Source organism: Phyllobates terribilis, unplaced genomic scaffold (assembly GCF_046119375.1).
Source record: "Phyllobates terribilis strain yellow unplaced genomic scaffold, ASM4611937v1 Scaffold_7__3_contigs__length_470593459, whole genome shotgun sequence".
NCBI lineage: Eukaryota > Metazoa > Chordata > Amphibia > Anura > Dendrobatidae > Phyllobates > Phyllobates terribilis.
Window position 1 is genome coordinate 166,014,584 of NW_027362767.1, and position 13,022 is coordinate 166,027,605.

A 13,022-nucleotide genomic window follows, 5' to 3' on the forward strand; every position below is an offset into this window, starting at 1 on the left:
GCTAGGAATTAAAGAGGCGTTTCTTTTTTTAATGTTGTAACATTTGGAATTATTTCTAGAAAATGGACAATCCCTTTAAACAAACTTACAGTAAAACATTGGGGCTCTGAGATTAAAAAAATATATGTTAGGAAGAAAAAGTGGAATCTTTATCAATAACTAATAATTTTAAAACATGAGTGCATTCTTCCGAGCTTCAGTCAGTAATTATCTACAACTTTGTTCTTTGTTCAAGGTTCTGGGTAATTCAATGCAGAACTCCAACCAAACTCTTCCAAGTTGGTTCATCCTGCCTGGATTATCTTCTGTCCCTCACCTCCAAGTTATAGGGTTCATCGTATTCACGGTGATGTATCTCATCACATTGGCGGGAAATTGTCTCATTCTCTTTACAGTGAGGATCAGTCCTACGTTACACACCCCAATGTACTTCTTCCTGAGTAATCTCTCTTTCATTGACATCTGTTTCTCCTCCACCATAGTTCCCGTAATCCTCAAGAATACTATATCCAATGACAAGAGCATTTCTGCAGGAGGTTGTATCTTCCAGATGTTCCTCGCATTAACACTTGGGGCCTCAGAGTGCATCTTACTTGCCGTTATGGCTTATGATAGGTTTGCCGCCATTTGTAGACCACTGCACTACAGTAGCATTATGAACATGAGGTTTTGCATTATCTTAGCCCTAATACCATGGACTGTTGGTGTCATAGATGCATGTATACAAGTGGTCCTCACCTGGAGACTTTCCTTTTGTAGGACTCATCATCTTAACCATTTCTTTTGTGAAGTACCTCCCTTCTTTCGACTGTCCTGCCAAGATACTCGGCTTAACGAGATAACAATTTATGTTGCAGCCGGGATCATTGTTTTATGTTCTTTTCTCTTGACCTTGATTTCTTATGTTTACATCATCTCCACCATTTTGAGGATCTGTTCCTCACAAGGAAGGCAGGCAGTTTTTTCTACATGCGCCTCCCACCTCACTGTCGTCATGCTCTATTATGGAACCATCACGTTCATGTATATTCAGCCTCGATCTTCTCACTCTCCGGAGAGAGACAGGATAATATCTGTTCTCTATACAGTGGTCACTCCAATGTTGAATCCAATCATCTACAGCATCAGAAATAAGGATGTTAAGAACTCTATAATAAAAAATATCAAAAACCAAGCCAAACTGTCTAAAAACATTCTGGCGTGACTTACCGTGGTTGAACTTTCCATTTGTTAATAAAGTAGATATTTTTTTTACGAAAGCCATATATGATGGTCTAAAGTAGTGGGAGTATTGGTCAACAACACTCGTTCTCATAGTCTACGGTAGAAGAGAAGGTTTATTTTGTTTCCTGGAGATTCTAGGTAAAAGTGGGGGTTAAAATATGTGGTTCAGAGTAAAATAGGTGCTTAATGCCTGGTGGTATGGAGGTTGATATTTTGTTCCCTGGTGGCTTAAGGGGCTAATAAATGGTGGTTTATTTATTTCCTCAGGTTACAGCGATTCCTGTGGCGCCTTGTTTAGGTGTTCTGGCCGACAGAAAGTTGGACACAATGTCCCATCATGCTCAGTTTCACTGCTGATTAAAAAATACACACTTGTAACAAGATTTTTTTGGTTGACTTCCACCTTGCTGGTGATCACACCATTCCCATTCACATAAACACACTAGTTACCTCTGCTCTTCTATACCAATGCTCAGGACATTGCTGCCTGTTACCACGATGGCACCTCTAGTCCCATAAGTGATCTACTATGCAACATTTTCTCAGACACTGTGTAACATACTCGGGCTTCTAGCATCCTATCTCTTATGAGGGATAAGTTTGGGCTTAAAGTTTACATCCAAAACAAGTTCTCAAGGATCCTTAGAAGGACTAAAGCTAATCTTCACTCCCTGTTCTGCTAAAACTTCTCATTGCTCATAAAACCTCTCACCTAAATGAGTGTCAGACTCTTCAAGGGCCCTAAGGTTGGTACTCATTCCTGTTAGCGAGAGGCAAGAAACGTTCACACCTATTTTCCGCTTCTATGGTAGGACATGTCAACTAGTGTTGAGCCACCCCCGTAGTGTTCGAGTTCGGTTCGGTTCGTCGAACACCCGTGTGTTCGCCGAACTGTTCGTCGAACTGTTCGTCGAACACCTTCGAACACCGTTAAAACCAATGGCAGGCAAACAAAAACACATAGAAACACATAGAAAACACCTTCAAAGGTGTCCAAAAGCTGACAAACTGCTCAGAAGACATAACTAACACATGGAAAAGTGACAAGTACATATAGTCATGCGAAAATAAAAGAGGTGGAGGAGTAAAAGGAGGGGGAGACACAGATATAGGCATGTCATGCCCTTCTAAAATCCAAAAAGTGAGAAGCCGACACGGCCAGTCCGCTCCTGCCCGTGCCACCTCCGTGTCGCCGGGTTTGTGCCAGAGCCGCGGTGAACCCTGACGGCCAGCCCCCCTCTCCCAATACTGGTGCCTGTCCGCTGGTGGGTCGAGTGAGCCCCCCTGTGGTGGAGGCAGCTCTAAGCTTTTTAATTTAAATTGTCTCTCTAATTTGAATGAATACACTTTAAATCCATTTACAAGGATCTATTGGAGGGCAAGTCTCATGCCAGCAGACGCGGTAATTCCAGCTCCAGTAGCGTCCACTAAAGCTGCTGCAGTTAAAAAGCTTTTATAAGGATCGAGCTCGGCTGTCCACCGCAAGGCATCCTAGTGCCAGTCCCAGCCCCTATGCCTTCGGGTGCCTCCTGATGCTCTTCACTAAGTATCCCATGGTCCCGAAGCATTTCCTTTGAAAAAATTAAGTGTCTAAACTACAGGTGGTGCAGCTTGCTTAACAGCCGGGATAATCCGCTCACTAGCAGACACTGCTACTAGGCACAAAGTATTTCCTGGGCTAGATGCAGTTAAAAATTTGTAATTAGATACTCTCGTTGGATGCTGAGAAAGCATTCCATAGAGTCCCCTGGCACGCCATATATGATTCTCTTAAAAAGCTTGGGGTAGGGGTCTAGGGGACCCTTTTATAGCCAAAATCACGCCCCTGTATCGCAATACGTCACCTAGGCTGAAGATAAATGGAACTGTAGCACCCTGAGGGCTCGGTTGCTACAGACGTATTGCACCTCACCCAGAGGTGTGATATCTCACTCTCAGGTAAGGATGGAGTGTGGATCAGGACCCGACACCTGCATGCATTACACCACATTGCCGTGGGGCAGGGCGACCAATATGCCCCTGAGATGGGCACGACAGTCCCTGTCCCTGGCTGGAGTGGGGGGAGGGAACACTGAGGAAGGGGAACCCTGTAGTGCAGGAGCAGGGAGGAAGCAGTTCCTGGGTGCATTGAGAAGGGAGTATAAAAGGTGAGCACCATCTTAGTTCAGTGCAGAGAAGTCTGAGCAGAAGTGGCAGGGAGCAGGGGCTCTGCATGAGCTCTGCTCCGGAGGCGGGCCTAGTAACAGAGGCCCAGGCCTGGAAGAGGGAGAAGGAAGGAAGAGGAGCGGAGAAGGCTCCAGGAACGAGGAATGAAGGGATCCCAGGGGTGTGGACGGGCGAGTCGCCACCGCACGCCCGAATCCACCTGCGTGGAGGGGTCAGGCCAAAGGGGGAGACCGGTCCCCGAACTAGTGGAGGCAGGAAACGACCCTCAGCTAGAAACCGGAGGCTCTGACATTTTATGTGGCGCAGCCCCTCGCTACACCCGCTAGGAAGGCACCACATAGGGTCAGGGAAACTGGCGCCAAGTTTACCAAGAGGAGGCCCGATGCAGCCGGACAGAAGTGTTGGTAAGAAAGGCCAGACAAAGGACACACAAAGGGGGTCCTGTGAAGTGCTCCAAAGTTATCTGGGAGTTGTCTGAGCCCCTCACCTGGTGAGCACAGTACGACGTGGGCAGCCGTTACCTGCAGACGTGGTCTGGATAATAAGAACTGTGAGTAAAGGCCCTGAACTGCATCACTGACTCCGTGTCGTTACTGCTGCTGCCCTGCACCATCACCCCCATCCTCCGCATACACTGCCCTGAGGCTATACTCCTCCCGTGGGGAGTTATGCTACGCTCTGCTGCACCCACAACACCAGCCTCAGTGGTCTGCCCTGTAGCGGCGGTTCACTCTGACCGCAATCCACGGGTGGCGTAGTCGGACATTTAAACATGAAAACCACATAAATAGTTCCGCCACTGGTTTGACCGCCCTGAGCCACGGAACTGGGTCGCCGCCACGAAGACTACAACCACCAGCATCCACCAAAAAGGGTCCGGCTCCGGGTGTCCCAAGGCCCAGGGGGTGCGTCAGAACATTTTCATCACCTTTCACAATCACCAATGGGACAAGGCAGTGATGTCCTCTGTCCCCTCTCTTATACATCCTAGTGATGGAGCACCTGCTCTCATCAATTCGCCATAACCCCAATATTAGGTGGATTGAGGTGGGAGGCACCGAGTACAAGTGCTCTCTATTTGCTGATGATGTCCTAGTATATATCACTCAATCACATATATCCATCCATGCTGTTATGGCTGAAATAGATCACTTTGTTACATGGTAAAATTTTAAAATCAATGCAGCGAAGTCTGAGGCCCTCGATGTCTCCCTCCCCAAATCCATATAGGATTCCATCCAGTCCAACTTTCCCTTTGCCTGGCCCTCACAGGGTATCAAATACTTAGGAATTCCTATTCATAGAGACCTCTCCCATCTATGTTATCTTAATTTTGGGCCCTTTATTGAACAACTCCATACAGACCACGGTTGGCAAGTTAGAACTGTAAGATTCACTACGTGAACCACTGGTGTTTTGTGGAAAAGCACATGTACACTGCGTTCCAAATTATTATACAAAAAGTGTTTAGAAGTGATAAGGGAAGAATTTGTTTGTTTGTCAGTTAAACTCATTGATGGTGATGTGTGTCAGGGCTCTTTATATCACTGTAAGCAATTGCAGACACCTGTGCTAATTAGTTTGGCAGGTGTGTCCAATGAAAGGCAAGACTACTTAAGAAGGCTCTCTCACATTATTAAGCAGCCTACATTTTCTGCCAAAATGGGAAAGAAAAAGGATGTGTCGGCTGCTGAGAAGCAACAAATTGTGGAGTGTTTAGGTCAAGGCATGACTACAATCAACATTGTGCGATGATCAGGATGAAGTGTCTTGGCAATCAAGAAGTATGTAGCTGATTCACAGTACACACGTGTGCGTGCTGATAAGGGCAAATTGAGGACTCTTTCCTACAGGCAATTACGTCAGGTTGAAAGAGCAGCGGCAAAAAAGCCTTGTCATAGCAGCAGACAAGTTTTTGAAGCTGCTTGTGCCTCCAACGTCCCCCGAACAACAAGATGCAGGGTCCTTCAGAGGTTTGCAGCTGTGCATGCGCCATCCTGTCGACCTCCTCTATCCACTTCACACAAGCAGAAACGGCTCCAGTGGGCCAAACATTACATGAAGACTGATTTCAAAACTGTTTTGTTCACGGATGAGTGCCGTGCAGCGCTCGATGGTCCAGATGGATGGAGTGGAGGATGGCTGGTTGATGGACACCCCACGCAAACACGGCTACAGCGCCAACAAGGAGGAGGTGGAGTAATGTTTTGGGCTGGAATCATGGGGAGAGAGATTGTCGGCCCCTTTAGGATCCCTGAAGGCGCTAAAGATGAACTCCATAATGTATGTGGATTTTCTCAAACAGCACTTCCTGCCATGGTTCAAGAAGAAGAACCGTGTATTTCACAGCAAGATCATTTTTCTGCATGATAATGCACCATCTCATGCTGCACATAAAACATCTGCATCTCTGGCTGATATGGGAATAAAAGGGGACAAACTTATGGTGTGACCCCCATGCTCCCCTGACCTCTACCCCATTCAGAACCTTTGGAGCATCATTAAAAGGAGTGTCTATGATGGCGGGAGGCAGTTCACATCTAAGCAACAGCTCTGGGAGGGTATTCTGTCCTCATCCAAAACAATTGAAGCAGAAACCATCCAAAACCTGACAAATTCAATGGACGAGAGAGTTCAGAAGCTCCTTTCGAACAAGGGGTCCTATGTGAAAATGTAACATCACCTAGAATAAAGTTTTGAGTTGAAAACTGTTTGATTTCAGTTTCTAACAACCTGCTAATGCTTATAATTTCAAAAATGACCATTTTTTTGGTCTTTATTAAAATGAAAAGGTTGATCGAAAAGTTTGGGGGATCTAAGAGTGTGGCAACCCAGTAGTCATGATTACTTCGAATTCTGACAATATGAGGGTCATGCTGCAGGTAGTGCAGCAAGAAGGCACTTATGTGCCTTGCGCATCTCGGAGCCCCAAAATTATTTTCCGGGCTAGATGCAGCTAAAAATTATTTTTAATTTTAAATCTGGTGAAGCTTTAGTATAGATGGCCTAATAGGATCAGTGCTGCACACTGCTACAAAGCCCAAATTATTTTCCAGTCAAGATACAGATAAACATGATTAGTAATTTGAAAGCTTAAAACGGTTGGTAGGGTGATTTTAACCAATCATCAAGCTTTTACTCTCCCCAGGATGACACAGGGGTAGAAAAGTCGTTTCGGATCCATGATTTGTTCATCTTTATGAACGTGAGTCTGTCTACATTATCAGTGGAGAGCCGCGTGCGCTTATCTGTCAGCACACCACCAGCAGCGCTGAACACACGTTCAGACAGAACGCTGGCTGCGGGGCATGACAAGATCTTCAAGGCGTAAGTGGCTAGCTCCGGCCATTTATCCAGATTGGAAGCCCAAAAAGAGCAAGGGTCCAGTGACACAGTCGTGGCTTCAATGTTTACTTGGAGATACTCCTGTACCATCGTCTCTAGGCGTTGACTATGTGTCAGACTTCTTGTCTCCTGTGGCCTTGCAAAGGATGGGCTAAAAAAGTGGTGAAATGATTCCGCAAAATTGATGTTACCAGCAGATACTGTGGTTCTGTTACGGTTTGAGTGCTGAACACTTGACGGTCCCACGGTTGGCAAGTTGGAACTGTGAGATTCACTACGTGCACCACTGGTATTTTGTGGAAAAGCACATGTAAGATTCTGCAACAGTCTCTGCTGATACTCCTGCATGCGTGCATCCCTTTCTATGGCAGGAATAATTTCTGCAAATTTACTTTTGTACCGGGGATCTAACAGTGTGGCAACCCAGTAGTCAGGATTATTTCTAATTCTCACAATTCGAGGGTCATGTTGCAGGTAGTGCAGCAAGAAGGCACTCATGTGTGTTGCGCATCCAGGAGCACCAAGTCCCTGTTGTGTTGGTGGCGAGGTAACAATCATGCTTCCTTCCTCTGTCCTCTCCCCCCAACCTCGCACAACAGAAATGTGATCAAGGTCTCCCTCATCTGATGAGTCTTCCATCAGTTCGTCCTCCACTTCTTCCTGGGCTCCTGCACCTTCCTCACTAGCTTGGCTGCTACCATGCGCCCTGGTAAAACCATCTCCCCCACCCTCACATGCCTGCCGCCTTGGTGCTGCCGACCGTCTGGACCTTGCAGATGTTAGCCCTTCCGCATACAACTCCTCCTCCTCTACTTCCTCCACCTCCTCTTGTGCCACCACCTGACTCCGAATTCTGTTTAACATGTGCTCCAGCATGTAAATCACCGGAATAGTCATGCTGATAATGGCATCGTCAGCACTAAACATCTTCGTCGCCATTTCAAAACTGTGCAGAAGGGTGCATAGGTCCCTGATCTGAGACCACTCCTCCAGCGTGATTTGCCCCACCTCTGAATCTCGTTGGCCCAGGCTATACGTCAGAACGTATTGCACCAGGGCTTGTCGGTGCTGCCACAGTCGCTGCAACATGTGCAGAGTTGAATTCCACCGGGTAGGCACATCGCATTTTAGCCGGTGAAGTGGCAGGCCCAACGACTTCTGTAGAGATGTAAGTCGCTGAGCTGCGGGATGCGAACGGCGGAAGTGAGCACACAGCGACCGTGCCCTCTGCAGAAGGCCATCTAGTCTGGGATAGTGGGCTAAAAATTGCTGGACAACCAGGTTCAACACGTGAGCCATACAAGGCACGTGTGTGACATTGCCCCGGCGAAGGGCCGCACCCAGGTTTGCAGCATTGTCGCACACGGCCTTCCCTGGTTTCAGGTCCAGTGGAGACAACCATTCATGAAATTGGTTCTCCAGAGCTGACCACAACTCCTCAGCTGTGTGACTAACATTTCCCAGACATTTCAATGTAAAAACCGCCTGATGACGTTGAGCCCTACTGCCAGCATAGTAAGGAGGTGTGCAGGATCCCTTCTGCGCAGTTAGAAAGCTTGTGGCATGACCAGACAGGCTTTGGGTGCAGGTGGAAGACCGAGAGGAGGTTGAGGAGGCAGAAGCAGTGGAGGAACTTTGACATAAAGAGGATTGACGCACAACTCGTGGGGACGGCAAGACTTGGACAGCAGCCCCTTGTCCTGCTGTCACCATAGTTACCCAGTGCCCAGTCAGCGACATGTAACGCCCCTGTCCATGCCTACTCGTCCAAGTGTCTGTGGTGAAATGCACCCTGTCACACACAGAGTTTCTCAAAGAAGCGGTGATGTTGTGTGCGACATGCTGGTGGAGCGCAGGCACACCTTTCTTTGAGAAGTAGTGCCGACTGGGCATCTGGTACTGGGGCACTGCGACGGACATAAGGTCTCGAAAATCCTCTGTGTCCACCAGGCGGAAAGGCAGCATTTCTGTAGCCAAGAGCTTGCAGATGGTGAAATTCAACCTCTTAGCTTTCTCATGGCTAGGAGGAAATGGTCTTTTACTTGTCCACATCTGAGGGACCGAGGGCTGGCTATTGTGCTTAGACGGGGTTGATAAGGGTGTCCCCGGCAAACTGCCGGTCTGTGAGGAAGATGCAGGCGGACATGTTAGGTTGCCTTGATCCAAAGGTGGTGCTAGCGATGTCGGACAGCGCTCAACACCAGCTGGTGTTACCACCTCCAAAGAAAATGATGACCTGCCAATCACGCTGGCTGTTGCGGGTAAAGAGGTGGCAGGTCTGCGCCCCAAAACAGGTGTGACTGCTGTCCCCCCAGTCACAGAGGATGAAGAGGCCGCGGATGCACAAGATATGGCAGACGGTGATTGGCCCGGACGGCTAGGCCGCATTGTAGCACACTGAGCTTCCCACTGCAACTTATGCTTCATGTCCATGTGCCGGTTCATGCATGAAGTACTCAAACTATGTATTTTTTGGCCTCTACTTAGCTTTTGCTGACAAATGTTACAGATAACACGAGTTGGGTCATCTTTATCGATCTGAAAAAATGCCCAGGCTATGCAAGGCTTAGCACCCATGCGACCTGAAGAGCCACCACGACTTGTGGTGAGAGGCAGAGTTGTGTTTGAGGATGCAGTTGTTGACGTGCTTCCAGTACTACGTCTCTGTCCAGGAAGGCGCAACCTGACCTCGTCGTCACTAGCATCTTCCTCCACCTCCTCTGCTGACCTCATCTCTTGGCTGACTGTGGGTTGACAGTAAGTGGGATCTCCGACCTCATCATCATCACCCTGTGCGTTATCACACCCGTCGTCCTCAGAGCCAACCTGTTCCTGCCCTGACAAAAAACTAAAGTTGTCGCTCCAATCAGGTATTTGAGTCTTATCATCGTCTTCCTCATTGTCTCCACCAACAGGAGTTACAGTTTGGGAATGAGGGTCTACATTATGGTCAGAACCTTCTGCGTCTGGTCCTGGATCCGACTCATAAAGATTCTGGGCATCAGTGCAGATCATTTCCTCGTCTGGATTCACAGAAGCGCTGGAGTCGACCTCTGATTCCCAGGCTATAGTATGAGTAAACAGCTCTGCAGACTCAACCATCTGTTCTACCTCATACTCAGACGGGCAGCTGGAGATTTGGGAGCTGTGAGGAAGCAAGTGCGATTTGGGTGACACCTTTGAGGACTGGAGTATTTGTGATGTTGAAGTTGATGTGGAGGAGAGCCCACTTAAAGGAGCACTTGATATCCGTTGAAGCACCTGCTGTTTTTGTGCCTCATCTGGAATTTGTAGCGATTGGCGTGGCCGTAAGAAAGGGATCTTATCACATTGTCCGCTAAAAGAAGTAGACATTTTAGTTTGGCTGGAAGATGGTCTTTCTTCTGCAGATGTTACTGTTGCTTTAACACCTACCCCACGGACACAACCTTTTTTCCCCTTCCCAACACGACTATTCCCCTTTCCACCAGCAGCAGGCCTTTTTCCACTCATTTTGGTGGTTAACTAATTCACAACTCTGGAGTTGTTTGCACAAAAAAACAATGGATGGTAACCGAGCAGAGCTGAGTGGCCAAACTGTGGTATTAGGCCAAAACTATTGGCTGGGTTAGATGCAGAAAAAAATTATTTTGAATTTGCAACCTGATGGAGGTCAGTATAGATGGACTAATACAAATAGTCCCACACACTGCTAGAAGCCCAAATATTTTTTCAGAGGTACTGTAGATGCAGATAAAAATTATTTTTAATTTGCAACCTGATGGAGGTCAGTATAGATGGACTAATAGACCAAGTCCCACACATTGCTAGAAGCCCAAATATTTTTTCAGAGCTAGATGCAGAAAAAAATTATTTTTAATTTGCAACCTGATGGAGGTCAGTATAGATGGACTAATAGACCAAGTCCCACACACCGCTAGAAGCCCAACTATTTTTTCAGAGGTAGATGCAGAAAAAAATTATATTCAATTTGCAACCTGCTGGAGGTCAGTATAGAAGGACTAATAGAACAAGTCCCACACACTGCTAGAAGCCCAAATATTTTTTCAGAGCTAAATGAAGAAAAAAATTATTTTTAATTTGCAACCTGATGGAGGTCAGTATAGATGGACTAATAGACCAAGTCCCACACACTGCTAGAAGCCCAAATATTTTTTCAGAGCTAGATGCAGAAAAAAATTATTTTTAATTTGCAACCTGATGGAGGTCAGTATAGATGGACTAATAGACCAAGTCCCACACACCGCTAGAAGCCCAACTATTTTTTCAGAGCTAGATGCAGAAAAAAATTATATTCAATTTGCAACCTGCTGGAGGTCAGTATAGAAGGACTAATAGAACAAGTCCCACACACTGCTAGAAGCCCAAATATTTTTTCAGAGCTAAATGAAGAAAAAAATTATTTTTAATTTGCAACCTGATGGAGGTCAGTATAGATGGACTAATAGACCAAGTCCCACACACTGCTAGAAGCCCAAATATTTTTTCAGAGCTAGATGCAGAAAAAAAATATTTTTAATTTGCAACCTGATGGAGGTCAGTATAGATGGACTAATAGACCAAGTCCCACACACTGCTAGAAGCCCAAATATTTTTTCAGAGCTAGATGCAGAAAAAAATTATTTTTAATTTGCAACCTGATGGAGGTCAGTATAGATGGACTAATAGACCAAGTCTCACACACTGCTAGAAGCCCAAATATTTTTTCAGAGCTAGATGCAGAAAAAAATTATTTTTAATTTGCAACCTGATGGAGGTCAGTATAGATGGACTAATAGACCAAGTCCCACACACTGCTAGAAGCCCAAATATTTTTTCAGAGCTAGATGCAGAAAAAAATTATTTTTAATTTGCAACCTGATGGAGGTCAGTATAGATGGACTAATAGACCAAGTCCCACACACCGCTAGAAGCCCAACTATTTTTTCAGAGCTAGATGCAGAAAAAAATTATATTCAATTTGCAACCTGCTGGAGGTCAGTATAGAAGGACTAATAGACCAAGTCCCACACACTGCTAGAAGCCCAAATATTTTTTCAGAGCTAGATGCAGAAAAAAATTATATTCAGTTTGCAACCTGATGGAGGTCAGTATAGATGGACTAATAGAATGATGCTATGCCCAAAAGATTTTACTTCACTAGGTGCAGTAAAAAAATTGGTATTCTATACACAGGTGTTATATCTTGCAACACAGATAGGCTACTCCACTGACTAACACACTCTGCAATAGGCCAAAAAGGATTAGCTTTGCTAGATTCAGCCAAATGCTGTGAAAAAAACTTGCACAGCACTGGCACAGACCTGCCTGGCAAAAACTGATAGGAACTGATGTAACCTAGTCCTGAAAAGGACTCCAATTACAATGAGTCTTTACTCCCACAACCTATCTATTTAAGAGCACAGACCTCCCTGATAAAAGTCGTAGGAAATGCTGTAACCTAGTCCTTAAAAGGACTGCAATCACAACTATTCCCTACTCCCAAGCTATCTGTATATTTGTGCGAAAATTGGCTTGAAATTAACAAGGTATAGCGCACACAGCAACAGCGGTGCCGTCTAACACGCAGCTGCAGCAGTGAGAAAATGGTGGCGACGGGGAAAATGGCTTGGTCTTATAGGGCAAGGACATGTGACATACACTGCCAATGACACATGCCCTTGCTTGTGTGAAAAAAAGCACTTCGCTCCGTGTGTGCGCTGCTGATAGGCTGACAGATTGCACCTCCGCACTGCAAATGCGGGAAAGAGAAAAAAAAATGGAGATCTTCATTGTTCCTGCAGAGATCCATCCCCTGCCCCTCCCCCCGCCCCGCTGTACACTCAAACTGCGTATTAACATTAATTTTCATCATTACTGAGAAAAAATCCAGTTATGATTTTGGTGCACGAACAGTTATCGAACATAACCTCGAACAGCCGAATTTTTCTCAAATTGTTCGTGTTCGCCGAACGGCTCGAACACCGCCCAAAACAGCTCGAATTTGAGATTGGCGAACAGTTCGAGTAGAACAACGCTCATCTCTAATGTCAACACTGCTGCACATTGGAACCTGTCAGTCCACAATTGTTCAAACTCAAGAATGCACATACAGTGCAGGGTCAATACGCAACACAATACTGACATTCCACATACATACAGCAAACATAAAAATTATTAACACCCTAATACAAATATGGACTTAAGTCTGTTGCTCACACTGTAGCCAATTATTCTCAGATTTTTATCCTAATTTCATAATTTCTCAGGTAAATCCAGCAGAGATTGAAATTGAGTCCAATGCAATC

At 46.0% G+C, this 13,022-nt stretch overlaps 1 protein-coding gene across 1 annotated transcript; it reads left to right on the forward strand.

Annotated features, from left to right (window-relative positions):
• Nucleotides 1-250: 250 nt before the first annotated feature.
• Nucleotides 251-1,204, forward strand: LOC141155437 (olfactory receptor 2G6-like). The gene has a single exon (XM_073642302.1). It carries the CDS (start codon nucleotides 251-253, stop codon nucleotides 1,202-1,204), a length of 954 nt encoding a protein of 317 aa, XP_073498403.1.
• Nucleotides 1,205-13,022: the final 11,818 nt, after the last annotated feature.

Bases quoted from the DNA above. Each gene is read 5' to 3' on its own strand.
- LOC141155437 (XM_073642302.1), top strand. From the start codon at position 251: ATGCAGAACTCCAACCAAACTCTTCCAAGTTGGTTCATCCTGCCTGGA.